Genomic DNA, 17,466 nt, shown 5'->3' on the forward strand with positions numbered 1-17,466 from the left:
AATCCTAATTCTGAATGTTTATCAGTAGGATGAAATAACTCTGCGTAACCTTTGAATCTGTGATGCTTTCTCCAAGCAAAAGGGATTTTGATACTTACGGTTTCATCTTCCTAGCATACAATGCTAAAGGAATATAACTTGCTAAAGGAATATATGCTTGCTAAAGGCCAAGTATATAATGCTAAAAGAATAAAAGTTAGTCTTATTTGAAATAACATTCTTGACACTGAAATGTAATCTTTAAACTAGCAGTACTGAAAAACAGGATGAAGTAAGCAGTAAAATAATAACTGTGCTTCAAAATACACTCATTAAGAGACTTTCTCAGACAACTGAAAAAACCAAAACTTGTCTTGCTTGTTCACAGTTAACAACATAGGGCAATACTAAAACAGTATTTCTATTATGTTGTTAAGATAGTCATGGCAGAGAGAAAATCAGACACCCTGCTAGTCAGAAATGAATGAAGCCTAAAGTCTGAAAGAAAAGTTGGTGACTGATAATGATTGGGCAAATCACTTGAAAATGTTTACACCAAAACTCCACAGTTAAAGAAGTTAATTTGAAAACTTCCCTTTTGGATAATGAAATTTATTCAGCCAGAAAATACTACATTTTGGAAAAGAACCAAGTTCACAAAACCAGGGCTATGTCTTTATCAAGTAACTCTGACTGTGCAGGCACGCAAGGACAATGATTTATAACACGGCCTGTACTTCTCAGTGCTGTGATACGGATTTATGAGAAATGCATAATGGTCCTGCCCAAGAGAGGCCCAGGATACTACAGGAAAAAAGGATTTATGGCACTTGAGATTGTTTCCATTGTATCTGCTGCTGAATTCAGTGGAAGCTGACTGACCCCAATATTGACCTGGTCAGTGCTCTTAGTCCTTCACCCTTAGGAATACTGCATTTTAGTTGGAAATAGTAATTAAAAATATCTTGTATGGATTTTAATAGGAAAATCTTAATGAGCATTTAGGTAGAAAAGGCCAGATGATACAAATCAATACACTGTAATTACTTCACACCACATAAGGATATCGACCAACATATTTTCCTTGTTTTCCCTTCTGCATTGGGTCACAAAAATGCATTAGAGAAAAACTATTTTGATAACAACAAACCATCCAGGCCTGATCTTGGTCCTCAGCTTGGTGAAACTTATGTGACTTGCACTATTGTTTATATACTGCTACCTAAAATCCAAATGAGGCGAAGTATCCCTTCAGGGGAGTTTGTGTGGTGCTCTCAGTCATTGCTTTTTGGGCTCTACTACTGGGTTTGTACAGAGACACTTGCAACATTAGTGAGTAACCAGTAATAACCTTGTAAGTTCTTAGTTGTTCACTGAACAAACTAAAAAGTGTCTCTGCAAAGAAAGCATTGCTAGGTATTACTAGCGTTTACTATTTTTTACAATATCCGTACACAGAAGGATCGGATCTTCTATGGACCTGTTGTACCACAGACAGATGCAGCCTTGTTTCAACACTAGGATGTTCATCTACAACCCAGAGCAAGCTGAGGACTTCCTTAATTTGTCTAGGGTTTGTAAGCAGAAAGAATCACAAGTGTATTAGGCTGAGTTCTTCAGACTGGGAGTAAGGAACAAATCCCAAAACCACACACCTGAAGAGGTAACTCAAAATGGTGGAAGTTGCAGATGTGACACTTCCTTCCTTGCACTGTCCAGTATTACACAGAGCTGCTTCTGAGCATGAAGCAATACATAGGGGAACCTGCTGAGCAGTGCCCTGGCCTTTGTTTGTCAAGGGAAATGCAGAAACTACAAGCCTAGTAGTGGTGCTAGCAAAAGGGAGATTCCCATCACCACAGACACCTTCCAGAAAGAGTACCAAGAGGAGCTGAGACCTCAGTGCTGTTTCTATGCTCCAGCCCATGTGGTGGTGGTTTCCTAAGTTACTCCTCCTAAGTTGTCTGATTCCAGGATCAGCCTGATGCCCCACAGCACTCCTAAGCCCCAAGTCCCTTAGTCAGTGCTGACCTCACAAATGGACCGAATCTATCCATCCTCCCCAACTGAGGGCACTACAATCCTTCTAGAAATCACTCTGTACCATTTTTGGACCAGTATCACTCAGGACATCATCTCAGAGGGCACAGAATACATGGAATTAGCCAGGAGAGGAACAAGATTTGATGTTTCATCCTCACAGCTACGAAGTCATGTCTCTGAGTTCAAAAGCTTGGGAAACAAAGGTGTCTTCCCATCCCCACAGACATGTGCTTCCTGTGACAGAGACCCAGGTGTCTCTATAGGGAGGGGAAGGCTTAGGAAACATACTTAAATGATTTGTGGCAATAACAGACACTCATTCCTAAGGACATGCCAGTAGATAGGATCACTGGCTTATCAACTGAAGCAGTGGTTCTGTTCTAAACATTACTACTTCTCCTGTCTTCTAAGGACCTGTGAAATATTGCTGAGCCTCTTCTCATTAGCAAGGCACAGAATTCACTGGTTTTACTGGAGTCTGGCTTGTATGAAATTCCCTCTGTTCAACAGGTTATAGCCTTCATACTTACAGCTTCCTTGCAGATTTTGCTGTCCCCTGACAATGAAGCCACATTCTCCATTACTTGCAAGGCTCTATTCAAGTATCCAGGTGTCCACATCAGTGGCATTAGATTGTATACAGCTCTTAGCCCTTTATTCAGCTCCACTTTCCCTGTGATAAAAAAATACTTTAGCGTTAGTACTTCAACACTTGAGTCTTAATGGAATCCTTATGGATTGGCTCTGTTTTTTAGAAGTGACAGCAAGTGTCTTGGCTTTTGTAGTAAAAACAACACACTCTTCTACAAAGCTACTCTGACAGAACTGCTATTACCTTATTTTATTAAGGTGCCTTCTTTTTGCCCAACTTCACGGCTATTACATGTACCCTCACCTAGAAATTTTGTCCAGATTGAAAAGAGGAAAAGTGGTCAGGTTTTCCCACTGTCTGGCAGTCATAACAGCAGCTCTGTGGAGGATGTCTAGAGATCTCAAACAAATGTCTCCTTAGCCTTCAGGGACTGACTGTGTAGCATGTGTACACTAAATCTGAGGCTCTGGACTCACCTCTGTGGCCTTTACGGTCTACTCACACAAGTGTTATGGGCAGACTGTACAGTATTTACAGTACACTCTCTGGCTAACCATACAGCTTAGCACCCCTATTTCTGCTGGAGCTTCCTGAGAGGAAATATGGGAGACTGCCAAAATAAAAATTTTCTTCTTGATTTAGGACATTCTGTGCAACAAGCTCTTCACTGACTTTAGCAGGACCTTTGATGCACAGCATCACTGAACATGAAACTCCAGCGTAACAGAGGAAATGTACATCACGTTGCAGTTTCTGAGTACTAATTTACCGTGATTGTCACTCTAAGGTTTTGATTTTGTCATTGTCAATGTAACAAATAATACCACTTCAGTGTAGCTTACGAGAGTTGTATCCAAGCTCTCAATCTAATTTGCATTCTGGCTGTAATGACACAAAACTCTGAAACACACCTTACTCTTCTTTACATGGAAGGGAACAGTTTAGGAAAGGCAAGGTAATAAGTGCACAGACAAAGCTCATGGACTATGGCTAAATTAAAATAGCCAAGGTGCTTGAGGCCACTCTGTGCCGGTAGACATCTTTCACTCTCTCAGAGGTTGGTTCTATTAGTGTTGGCAAGACTGTGGAATACGTGACATAACAGTAAATAGCTTTTGATCTACTGAATGTCAATGTCATGGAACTAGTACTACTGCTCACAGACAACAGTGAAGTGCATTTTTGAAATACAGCCACTCTCAACCAATCTATATGACATAAAAAACACTCCAAACTGAATGCCAGCTGGACGGCAAAGTCCCTATTTGTATCAGTATCTCCACTGAACAGCAAACCATAGCTCGATGGAGAATCCTGCTTTCAAATTAATTTTCACATTTACCCCCCTTTTTGACTGAAAATTAGTTTTTTGTCTTACAGTCATGATAAATCCAAATCAGCATCCTAACTCTGCCACTACACATCGTATTTTGAGGCCACATTTTAAGAACAAGTCCACTTTTTATTACCCTCAATAAATTCTAGAATAAAAATACAATGCCGTAATGGAACAACTGCATAATCATAAATTTTAAATTAAATAATTACTTTCAAGTAAATAATCGTACTGTAGAGAAGGACAAAACCTATTTGCACTATATTCCTCTAAAGGTTAGAGGAAATTCAAGAATTACTTACCTAATTCCCCCTTCCCCTTCCCTCCAATTCTGGATATACTCTGATCTAACTGCTCTTTAATAATGTAGTGTATCATTAGCAGTGAAGACTCCTTAACAGATACAGGATAAAGGCACTGCTATCCGCTGTTCACAACAGAGACATTACCTTTACAGCGAGTAGTAAATGTTCTAAACATAGTGTTTTTCAGGCTGTGTTCTGCAAACTTCTTGAGGTTTAAGGATTATTTTAAGAAGCTCACTAACTAGAAAAAGAGTCTATTGTCCACAGCCTTAAATTTGTCTGAAGGAACTCTGTACTTTTTTTTTTTTTTTACATTTATTGGTCCACAAACAAACCAACTCTACTGTTCTTTAAGAACATCTTCTTTCTTTCAGCTGCCAATCCAAACCTGCAGGGAGCCCTAAAAGAGGTTCTGAAGCTGTCTGATAAAGGGCATACCATTCAAATCAGTACTAGCCTCCAGGCTTACAAAACAGGTTCGGTCTTAACTCTGAAATTGTTCCTTCTGCTAGTTTTGCCTTTTTTTTTTCTTAGCCTTCTCCTTGATTACATTTTAATAAAGCAAAGATGCCAATTTAATTCAGCCACTGAAGACAAGAGAGAAAAGATGACTGGGAGGGAGGTAAAACTTACCAAGGAATGCATAGCCATACAGCTGGGAGCTAAAACCCACAGTGTTTGTTTGCTTTAGACCTGTAAGCACTAGCGATGCTCCAAGATTTCTCTCCTCTTCCCACTGTAAATAATGTAAACTAAGTAAGCGTTCCTTGACAAACACAAACATAAAACGGCAGCAGCCAAAGACAGCACACGTGGCTTTCATCAGATGTCTTGGCAATAAAGTAAAGAATCATTAAACATGTCTAATGTTCAGAGTTACAGTATGTATATCCTGAGGAATAGTACACATTATACTGAGGAACACCTCTCTTTCCAGAAGACAGTAAAATGTGAGTGGTTGAGATTTTCCATGGAAGTCAATCAGCGCACCTCCTTCAGGACAGAGGGTTGCACTGATTTATACTGGCTCTGTCCTCCCTGTCTGTCCTACCACATGCTTCAGGCTAACATTGCTGAAGAAAAAAATTACATGGCATGTGTACTAGAGCAGCCTTCTTTTAAGTATGTGGTAAGATACATGCTCCACTATCCCTCACTGGAATAGGAAAATGCTGAGAGAAGAATATGCTGCTAATGTGTTGCTCTGAGTCCAAAATCTGCACTGTGAAAAGAACATATGCAACTCACCAAGACCACTGTATGCCCCAGGATTAAAAGTACAGCTGTCTCTCCAGCTACAGAGAAGTACCAGATGTCTGAGCCAGACCACCAGTGATGGCTAAAGAAGGGCACCCAATCAGTAAGTACATTAAAACCACAAGAGTACTGTGAATTTTGTTTTGCTATGGGATAGTACAGTACATTTTTCAAGACCAGAGAAGCACAAACATCAATGATAAATGTCTCTTTACTGCAAGTGAAAGGAGGTGAACAACTCCCATTGCTAAGAAAATGAGGAAAAGGAAGCTATAAAAGGCAATAGATTGGAGGAATTCTGACTATAACACATGGGGTTTGTGGCACGGTACTTCACTGTCTTGTCTATTACCTTACGACCTGAAAAAAAAAAAAAACCTGGAGAAAGGAAGAAGCCTTCTGAAAAATTCCCTGAGGTACACTGAGTCTTAAAAAGCACAAAGGTTCTACCTTCTGGTTTAATGCATTATTTAGAGATGTCTTTTCAAGGTATGGCATTTTTTTGTGTCTCCATTCAGGTGCTACAAGGATTTGCATGTTACTGTCCGACACAAAATACTGTCACCTGACAGCCAGGCAAGGTATTTGCCTGACCCAGAAAAGGGATACAAGGAGACAGGGCTGTTTCGTGCTGGATTCAGCACTCCAGCTGAATGTTACAGGAAAATCAAATGTAACCGGAAAGAACAGGGCTTTTAGTGGTCTAGGTTCTTTGGGAGCTAGCCCATCTGGCTCCAAGAGCTGGAGGAACTGCAAGAACTTAAAGTTAACACCTTTGCAGTGGAAGGTATCAATTATACTGATTGTCTGCAGCAGTCAAGGAGGAAACTTTCTGGGGAGAGCCAAGACCACTTAGGCTTTCAGTGGTGTTTAGAACAGCAGAAAAATGGAAGCTCTCTATCACCAATGCTGCACACACTAAGGACTAACACAGTTAGATTGCCCAAGATTCAGCTCTCAAAGTTAAAAACCATTTCATCAGGCTGCTGGACCCTAAGCTATGGTCAAGGGCCTGTGTGCAACAGGACACTGGCTGACCTGTCTCACACCTTGGGAAAAGGGAATGGGATTTTTAGGAGTAGCTGAGCAGATCTCACAACTCTGTCTATCCCCACTTCTTAAATCAAACACAGAAAATTGGTACTGAGCATTATGAGGTGTTCAGTGGTACTCTGTATGGTGTATACATATAAAAATATGGCTTATTGCTGTCTTTGGATGGGGTTATTTCAAAATGCATATTAAGCAAGTCACAGCTATATAAATACACTTGCCCTTAAGTGTGTCATATGACCATACCACCCTTGCTTGCATATTCAGCTTTCATGAAAATGCTACACATACTGACAAGTGCTTGTCTTTGCACTGAGGATACACAAACATGGACAAACACAAAGGGAAAATCAGATTTTGGTCCCTCTGCTTTTCGTATACAAGTGATCAAGCATACTTGACTCCTGGGGAATGAAGAAGAATACAGAACAGGGCAAATGCACATCTGTTTTCTACAGTGAAAACTGAAATTACAATCCAATTGAGTAAAACCTTAAGGCACCTGTAATATGCATTTTGGAAGATGCTTCATGTAAGACAAATGGAGGCTTCAAGCATTTTCCTTATGGATAACATGCTACTGAAGGCTTGTGCCAAACTACATGAAAAGTACCTGCCTGAAGTGATGGACATGGCAGGGCCCTTTGCTGATACCTAACTGAGACCCTTCTGCAAAGGTAGAATAACGCCTGTTCCAAGAGCCTGAACTGTCCTGTTGGCCTTAAGCAAGCAAGATGTGAATAAGAAACCCCTAATCCTTGGAGACAGGAGAGATGTAACAAATTTAGTTTTAAAACAAATACATACTAGAAACAATACACCCAAAGCCAAATGGGATAGTAAAAATCCTAGTGAAAATGCTTTATAATTCTGCAACATCACCATTACCAAGCTCTAATGGTGAGGAATACTCACCTTAACAGGGTCCTATACAATAGGTGACACAGGTTTTTTGTGTTAACTGATAGAGCTCTCTCTGAACTGAACTGAACTGTCATTTCATAACCTTACAATGGGCATACATTACATCTGAAAATCCCAACACACTTTCCCTTTCAGACAAAGGAGCAAAAGAGGTGACAAGTTATTTGATGGCTTTCATATTTTGTTGTTTCTTTTTTCTTTCTTCTGCAGTTGTAATAATAAAGAAAAAAAAAAAGGAGTATTTATTTTTTCCAGGTAAACTTAGGGGAAATAAAATATATTCAAGACTGAATGCCCAACTGACTGCACCATGACACTTAGAAACAGAGGCTTTGTGTATCATTTTGAGTGTGGTCAGCTTACCGTATATTCTGACTTGGTTGCCAAGTACTGGTATGAAACATAGAGAGAAAGAAGCTGTGTTGAGAATTCATCAAAACTTTCTTGCAGCATGATCTCTGTTACTACTGACATAGCATCTAAGGAGGAAAACAATACGTAATCAGCAAGTGCAGATTTCAACAGCTCCCTTTCGCACCCACTCACGTTCACTGATGCTTTATTGCTGTAATATGTTTTGAAGTAGCTAGCGGAAAAGTTAAAGATTTCTTATGACTAGTAATATAGAATTTGTCTTACTCACTTGGGTTATTCAAACACACTGCAAGAGGGAAGAATGGGTTGAATAGCATGATACCACAGCAAAGGAGCTTTCCAAACTCAGCTCTACACTCTTCAATTGGCTCTTCTTTGTTCAGCCCTTCAATCATTAACATTTTTTAAAAAAATCTCTAAAAATGACAACTTTGTTCTTGTGTTTAGATTACAAACAAGAGAAGACTGACTTAAATTCACTGCCCTTAAGGTGACAGGGCAGTACAGTGGAGCAGAAATGTTGTCACAGACCACCCACCGCACTCACTGTATTCAGCAAACAGTGCTCTGGAGGAGCTCCACAGGGAGTTCCAGTGACACTCCCTGTGAGGAAGGACATTTTATTAAACAAAAGGGCCTGTCACAGAAAAGAGATATGAATGGAATAAGGGGGAATTCACAGATAAGGGGACTATCAAAATAAAATAAATATATGTATTAATTTGCCATTTCGCAAAACCTTCGTGATAAAAGCTATAGACAAGTCCTGCAATTGTACTGTCCCTTTCAGTTATTTGTTTTACAAGAGGGTGATCCAAAGAAAAGCTCACTGCAAGTCTACAGTACCAGAAAACCTGCAGTGAAATGAAAATCTTAAATATTTGTAATCAAACATGACATGATTATTAATCTCAACACTTAAACAATCAATTGTGAAAGACAGCCACCTCAACATGGCAATTCAGCATGCTGGCTCTCTCCAGTGACAGAAAGTCTAGACAAACAGTTTAGACATGTAGCTTTTTGAATAGCTAAATGTAGGTAAGATGAACTCTACCAACATGCATTTCGATTCTTATAACACTCTAATTGTCACTAATAATTCCTACGTTGTCGTCAGCATGTAAGTCAGACTTGTAAAAACTGGACAAGTTGGTTTACATTTGGAATGGGATTAATCACAGTAGAAGCTGTGAATTGCACGTTTCAAAATTATATAATGAATAAAACCCCAACAGAAATGAGATATAAACATGCAAAGAAGTAGTTTAAAGGAAGGAGAAGGCATGTTTTTAAGGTGACTTCAGAGAAAATATGGCTCAAAGTTTTTAGTTCAAAGAAAGGCTCTGCAGATATAAGAACATGCAACGAAGGATAAATAATTGGTACGTATTTTCTTACCTTCATATTTCTTCTGCTTTATAAAACAATCCAACAAAATATTGAATGTAAAATTATCTGGGAAAATTCCATACTGAACCTGAAGAAGGAAAAAAAAACCCTATCAGTGTGAAAATCTGCTGTTCAAATCTTTCCGAGCACAGCGCTGCAGGTATCAGAAAGATCAGAACCATTGCATTGCACACTGCTGCAATGTGACAGTTAGTCAAGCAACACAAGGAGATTAGCATGACTCCTGTGATGTAGGCTTTCTAACTTTTGATGTACTGGATTTGTGTTGGTGTTTTATCTGAGTCTTCGGGACCCGGAGGGGCATTGCCTATCAGGTTTTTATGCCTCTCCTGCATCTAGCATGTTTTGGACACCAACACTGTTTAAAAACAAAAAGCTTCCTGGGAAAGAAGAGGAAATTGAAGCTGTAAAGAGCTTTACCTAAAATTCAAGTGCAACATTAATTTTTGTTTTGACAAAGAAATATCTAAACTTAAAACCACAGCCTACAGGACCTGGCTGCAATAGGAATTCCAGGTAAGCCACACTTACCTCAAAAAGCTGACCAAATATATTCATGGCTTTTCATTGTAAAAACTTACCTTGTTTTTTAACGTGTATAAGACTTTGTCTTGTGCACCATATTTTAAGCACTGTCTGATCCAGCTGTGGATGGTCCAGTCTCTCAAGTACCAGCAATTTGGACTATGCCGAAACCTAAAGGATGATAAATGGTCCAAGTGACAACACAACTCCTGGTTATCACAGAAACAAATTCTGTAATCAACAAACTATGAGTTTCAGAACCCTCATCTTCCATGATCTTAAATATAAATCTGTCTGTATTTGACTTTGCAGTAAAGCATTGCTCTTCAAAGAGCTCCAGCTAGTGCTTTCAAGTAAGAGAAACAAATTTTGATACACTTTAACAGTGTGTACGAAGGGGGAATCTGACCTTTTCACAAATGCATAATATTTTAAACATCTCACTTTCCAGAAAGCCTACTGGTTTTCCCCTGAAAAGATGAACACCATAAAATAATAGCTTGGTATATTTATGCAGGCCAACTGAGATTGCTATAAACACTATGGTACTTTTTAACCTTGTCCTTCTGATCTAGTCAAAGAGCAACACCAGTCCATGACTGATGAAATCAGCAAGTATCAGAGTTACACCAAAATACAGCTGGGTCTGAACCTTTGGAGCTTGTGTTATCTGGTGTCTTCTACCCTCTCTAATTCATGTCTAACTTCAACCACTTAAGAACTCACTGTGCCTCAGCACAGGCCATCCCTGGGCTGCTGCAGGCTTCATTTGCTTTAGAAATGCTTTATCAGTGAGGCATGCCTCATGCAAGGGGAAACTGCTGGACAGCCCTCCTGTGCCCTCCCGCACCAGCTGCCTTGTTCCAAACAGATGTTTCTCTAACCTGTTCTGAGACGCCTCGTGCCATGGCTTCAGCAGTCTTCCTAGGCAACCTACTCCAGTGCTCTATCAATTTGTAAAATTAAATACTTTTAAGTTCAGGCTCTTTTATTTCATCGTTATTCAGATATATACACTTTGCTCTGTATTTGGAGAAGTGGTGACAGAAAGCATAGGGGACTTTCCCTTTGGCAAAGACTCAAAACCCAATTGAGTTCAGTGGTAGGAGCTGCTGCCTTAGTCCTGGGCTGAATTTCACAGCCCAGTGTGAAGAGATGCACGCAACCTTTCTCAATTCAAATTGTACGTATGAAAAATGGGCTCAGTCCCCAGCACAGGAGTGACTGCCACTTCCTGTAGAAAACACTGATGACTGAGCTGGGCTCATGTGCAGATGCTTGCAGCCTCAAGCCAAGCTGCAGCACCATTTAGAGGCAGGGTTGGCTCTTCCATCTGAGTGAGCATGCTTCCAGAACATTTATCAGATTAATGTGGCCACCAACTCTCTTTCCTCCTCACTGAATCTCTGCGTATTGCATCCCACAGCTGAGGGCTACACAGATGACCAAACCTGGAAAAGTACTGCAGCCTAGAGAGCCTTCAGAATGCAGAAGACATCCATGCCAAAAGCAGAACTAAACAACTACACAAAGTCTAAATATACAGTTTTGTAAGTGGCACACGAAATCTCCCCATTAAATTAGAATTTAACAGAAAAAGAAAAGCATGCTTTGAATATTAAATTACAAACATCCATTTTGTTGCTCCAATTGCTTTCCATTTTCTTCCCTCTGGAGTTCAAATATTGGGAACAGCAAGAACGTGTATTTGCTTTCATTAAAGTCCTGTTTCAATAAAGCTTACAGCAAGCATCAATTACAGGCATTTGGATTTAATCATATTTTGATGAAACAATTATCTAATTGCTACAGATTGTTTCACCAGCCATTAAAGATGGGTCAGAGTGCAACAGCAGCACCCAGCAATAAAGCTGCCAGCATCTTTTAAAGTTGCTTCATTAAATGGTTAATATTGTTTCACAAGTGGAAAACAACTGACTTGTCTTATAAGAAGACGACACTGATGCTCTCAAAGACTTAGGCCTTTCTTTTGATACAATCTTTGGCATCCTTCCTACTATTTAGTTACACAGGAGGGAAGCAAACATTTAAAAAAAAAAACAACAACAAAAAACCCCAAAGGTTTTAATGGGTTTGAATATTCACCTTTTTGCAGAGCTGTATTTATTCTCTTGAGTACACCACAAAGGGAGCACTCCAATAACTCCTGCACCTTGGGAATGCTACAGCCTACTGTAATAATGAAATGTTTCTAGGTTTCAGAGTCAAATTGCGCTTGGACAGTAAAAGGCCTAACAGGGATGCAATAAGGTCTAGAAACAGGATGAAACTGATCCTCAATCAACAGAAGTTTTTTGAATTGATATGCACAAATTCAGAGGCATGTTACAAAAACTCTTTTAAAAAAAGTCTTTGCATGAGCTTTGTAGGGCAGGCACTGATTTGAGTGTCTGTGTATGGACAACCACAGGACCTATCAGATATAATCACTGTATGTTACTATTAGGATCTTTATGTTTGGACCAGGTCTCCACTGTGCTAGGTACTATGCAAATAAAAAGCAAACAGCTTCGCAGCCAAAGAATTTTCTAGTTAATTCTAATAATTAATTACAAAACAGTTGCCTGAGAGTGAAGGGACTGGTGCCAAAATTTTTCTGTCTCCACGTCAACAAGAATGCAATACATATGTGGGTACATGATCCCTCAACACTACACACTTCCATTAATACATGATGTGGTAGAAGGAGAATTGGAAGTGAAAGGGAAGGAGGTACGCTGCAATCTTTAATTGTTTCTGATCCATATAATGTTGGGATGAGCTCTGTCTCTATTTTACTAGCTGAGAAGGGAAGCCAACAGAGTATCTGTTTTTACAGCTAACCTAGACAAACTAACCAAAAGTTGTGGCAGACATTTTTATTTGAAAGGGAATCGGGGAAAAGGGGAGATCGCTGGTCATTTTGACAAGCATCAACATCCTCCTCCTTTCTCCTTCTCCACGAAACACAAAACAGGATATAATTAAGCAAGGCAATATGTTCAGGGACAGATGAAAAGACAGAAGGAATCTAAAACTACAGAAAGCAGAGGATTCAGAGTGAATTAAATAAAGGAAGCCTCTAGCAATTGCTGTGTGTTTAATGGAAAGACCAGGATGTTATCTTGCAGATGTCTGCTGCTGAAACTCATTTTTCTGAGAACTAATAAAAACCTGAGAAGCACAAGATTCTTATAATGCGTTCAGAAAAGACAAGGAGAAGCATCCATAACAGTATTGGGGGAGCTCCCTGTTGGTACACTTTAATATTAATTACTGAAGAATCAATATGGTCATCCTTCTAGTCATTGAACTGAGAACATCTGTCCCCACAAGGACAAGAGAAGTATCTGTAAGACAAGGAGGTCCTGAAATTCAAGGTCATTCAAGGTCATTGTGAATCTAACAGCATACAGTGCAATAGTACTACAATTCCCCTTATTTTGGAAAATTGTTCGAATGATGCAGTCCAGAAACTTGATTTTCATTAAACCATTGCTTTGTACTTGCAAAATTATAACTTGGAAGAGATACAGTGAGTGTACAGCCTCAGCACAAGGCAACCAGAACATTTTTAGCCAAGCAAGCGCACACTCTCTCTTGCTCACAAACTGGTCAGCACATTGGGCTAAGAATACATTTTTAGTTTACTAATTTCCTGCACAAGGCCCTGTTGCTCATTATTTACAACAGTGCTGAAGTACTCACGCTGTGTTAAAGTAACTGAACAATGGAAAAGTTTATTAGATACTGAGTGTGCTTTATGGAGTATCCTACTAATACAGCAAGCATGACTTACTTCTATTGGTGCCCTGCCACAGTGCAGAAAAGCCGAGTTGCTTCCCTTCTTTCTTTATTTATTTTAAATGGTCTTTCATACTTGTTTGGTGCCATCAAGTGGTGATGCACTCTAGTGCTGCTTTCACATAGCTTGTATTCTCAAGGGAAGTAATACAGCAACCCTGAGAGCAAACAGAAGCACCAAGATGCTGGACTGTATTCTTTCACCCAGATTTGGTAGAGGGGAGTTCATTGCTTTGGGGGCAGTCACAAATGAAGAAGATGACGAAGGAAAATTTGCTGGATTACAGAAGAGCAAGTGCTACAGAAGTAATATACTACCAGGAACAGCTCTGCTGTATGGAGGGAAAGCCAGCTCAGCAGATCTGTTCTAATTCTTTGCTAGGCTGATCAGAAGCTCCCATTTTATACCCTGTGGCTTTCTTAAGGGTCCTCGTACTGCCAGAGGCTATCCTTGTATAATACCCTATTTTTTCTTTTTTCCCTATCTGGGAAACAGGAAGAAGAGTCCCCTTCCTTTCTCCATCTTCATCTGACCTAATGAGAAAGTATTTGATAATGATCTACACACCCAGTGCACAGAACTGTATGATCTCTTAAGCCTCCAGATTCCTTCAAGACTTCCTAAATTTCACCTGCATTTTGCTTTGCTAATTGTGCATTACCATACATAAAACAATTCCTTAAATAAAATGTCTTGTACTACAATGTTCATCTCTGTTTCAGAGATGCTGTACGCTTTAGAGATTCCTGTACCATCTTCTGCCACATTGCAAGGATGTGGAGGAAGTAACAACAGAAGGACACTGAGCAATCTCCGTTCTTTCATTATTTCTAATATACATCATTTAGATGTGTTATTGTGCTTTCCTCAGAGTTAAAACCAAAAAGATTTCATATGTTGCTAGTCCCCTTGTAGGATCTAGTCCAGGAAGGAAGGAACCTACCTAGTGACAGTCACTGTAACAAATTTCTTCCACCTATACTTCAGATCTCTCTTACTTCTTTTAGAACTAGACAGAAATAAGGGTTTGCATGTTCATTTGCTTTAATCAGGAGGGGACAGTGCCAGATTTCTTCTCATCCACTTAAAATTCTAAAAAGTCCTGAAGCAAAATGCAGGAGACTTAAAATGAGTAAGTATCGTAAGAAAAGTCTCTGCGAGCCAGGAATAAGCCTTCTCAATGGAATGAATCCAAAGCCACTCCACATTTTACACAAGTCATACAGGGCTGTGAAGCTCCTTGGCAATGCCATGTTTTTTCTTCCTAGGCACATTTTTTAAGCTGCAGTGCATAATGACCAAATGGATTCCAGGCAGGCTTAGCTTAGAAACTGGAAGGCTGAGGAAACGTCACCCCAAACTCTCCCTTTGTTTGTCATTTCAAGCCACAGGCCTTGGGAAAAATTGTCTGCATTTTAAATGGACCCAGAGGCATTGCTCACGTGTCAGTGTCAAAGGCAACAGCCCTGAAAAAAATCTTTGTTGATTGAAATTTCCTTTTAAACATGGACAAAACTTTATTTTTCCATCTCTTCTTTGCCTGCATCGTAGCCTACACCCTTCTTTGTATGCATCCTTTTAAAAATTCACCGTATAAACGTATCAGTCCTATAGGAAATACCTCATGCATTAACTGCCTACGCTCAAGTGAAACAGAGGGAACACTTCCCTTTTGTGTTGAAATAAAACACTGAACTAGCATACGTAGTGTAAGAAATCAATTATCAAGAGCAGTAACAGGACAGATTTAAAAAAATAGATGAGTCAACTATAACAGAGGATAGTCTAATGCTGAGGCAGAATTGTACTCTTACACAAGAAGAGAAGCAGTTTGCGGACTCCCTGAAGAAAGCTCACATTCAGCCCTTATTCTGTTTTGATTTTTATTGACTTTCCCTGATCTTTGATTTTAAACTAATTTAGCTCTTGATTGCTTTGAACATAAAATTAATTCTTCCAAATTAGGCTCGCTCCACCTCCACATGAATGCATTATTTCTTGCACAGCATCTTTTGTTCAGGAGTTGCACAGAGCTCTAACAACACTGATGAATGCGGCCTCAAAACAGGCCTAAATGATCAAGTTTTAGATATGGACAAACGATACAGAAGCATAGTCAAACATCAAGGCTGAACAGGAGACTTGAAAGAATATTTTTAGTATCAAGTCTTGCTTTCCAGTTATACCACATTCAGCTTTCATTTCTGTCCACCCCGATGTCACAGGTTTACCTGTTTCTTAACCCTTAAGCTTGGTAAAAGGACCAGATCTGGGAGAGGAGATATTTTGGGTAGAAGTACATACTATGCAGTCATTTAGGAAGTCTCAGAATATCAGCCTGGTAACCACCTTCTCCTACCAACTGCAGGGACAGAATTCACCATTCAGCAGTCTCAGAGTAGCTATTGCATTGCTCAAAACCACAATCCTGCACAGAAAGCTCATCTTTGCAAAGTCTTTCTAACAATGACTATCACATACAGCAATCAACCATACAGCCGCTAGGATCTTGTTTACCCTTTACTGACCTAGCTACTTTGACAGCCAGTTATTAGCGTTGATTAACAAATGACAAGCTGAATTTCTGATACAACAAGCATTTCTGCCCATTGTTGTCAACCTCTTATATCACTAAATGCTCTTCTTCCTTTTGATGGATTTAAGGCACCTTTGTGAGTAAAACAGAAGGAACAGCCTTATATTAAAAAGAAAAAATAGTATCATCAAATAGTTGCAAAATCCTAGATAAATGTTATAAATTTCAAAACAACATATTACAGCAGCACAAAAGAAATGCTTTGCTTATACATAAATAGACATAAGAACCACCACAAAAGAAACAGTAACAGCAACAGATCCAGAGCCTACAGCAAAGTCTGAAGGAATTTATTGGGATTCCTGGCTCTGAAAAGTAACTGATTTATTTATCTGTCCCTTATTGACATGCAGTGAACATAACAGAACTGCAGCGAAGCAGCACTTCCAACCTTCTGCCACCAGGCTACACCATGCAGCCTTTAGCTCCTCTAGAATCATTTGCAAAGCACAGAGAGGAGGAACCCTTCAGACAACTCGATCAACTTAAGTATCCCACAGGCTCACCTTGAATGCCTTCAACCTTTATACTGATTAGTGCATAACCAGACTGAAAAAGCAAAGCCCAGGCTCAAACAACATATTGCTTCTCAGTACACTCTTTGTCCCTGGGAAAACTCTTCCAGGCTGTTAAATGTGTTTCCTAAAAAGCTCCTGTAGCCGTGTAGATTCAAAATACTCCAGAACTATGCACTCCCCGGCAGGACACCAATGGAACTTCACTGCTCCAAAGAACATGAGTTAAGATTTCTTCTGTATCAGTTTGGTTGAAGGTGCTCTGTATGCCTCAACTTGACATAATAGGACATCAGTCACAGGCCTTGTCTAGCTAGAAACTAAAGGACTTAACATTTAAAAATCCAGTATCAACATGGTTCCTTGTTCTAAACATACTATTTAAAGAAGACAGGTTAAAGGGAAGGTCGCCAGCTAGCTCACTAAAGCTAAAACTGGCCATTTGGGTATCCCCAGTGTGACCAGTAGAGAAAAGAATATTGTGATGGTACAAATACTGCTACCAAGAAAAGGTGGTGGTGCCCAGTTTAGTTTCATGCAGAAAATAAAACCGGGCCATTTTATCAACACTCAGAAGTTTTATTTCAAATGCAAACTATGAAACAAGCAACGCCCCTTTTTGGCTTTACTCCTTTATGGTCAAGACAGAATGATGAGGTGAACAGCACGGGAGATTTGCTTCACTTTGTGTTGCTTAGAGATATGTCCCCAATGACAGAAACCAAATATACAGACACTTCCATATAGC

General features: G+C 39.6%; 1 protein-coding gene across 2 annotated transcripts in view; it reads right to left on the minus strand.

Moving 5' to 3' along the window:
- MRPS27 (mitochondrial ribosomal protein S27) overlaps positions 1-17,466 on the minus strand; it is a 48,130-nt gene that overhangs the window by 5,545 nt on the left and 25,119 nt on the right. For both annotated transcript variants that reach the window (XM_052775703.1, XM_052775704.1), the window contains exons 5-9: positions 9,859-9,973; positions 9,266-9,344; positions 7,853-7,968; positions 4,889-4,991; positions 2,553-2,695 (exon numbers count right to left, since the gene is read on the minus strand). In XM_052775703.1, coding sequence (XP_052631663.1) covers positions 2,553-2,695; positions 4,889-4,991; positions 7,853-7,968; positions 9,266-9,344; positions 9,859-9,973 — 556 coding nt within the window. The remainder of the gene's footprint in view (positions 1-2,552; positions 2,696-4,888; positions 4,992-7,852; positions 7,969-9,265; positions 9,345-9,858; positions 9,974-17,466) is intronic.

This window comes from Harpia harpyja, chromosome Z (genome assembly GCF_026419915.1).
Source record: "Harpia harpyja isolate bHarHar1 chromosome Z, bHarHar1 primary haplotype, whole genome shotgun sequence".
NCBI classification, from domain to species: Eukaryota; Metazoa; Chordata; class Aves; order Accipitriformes; family Accipitridae; genus Harpia; species Harpia harpyja.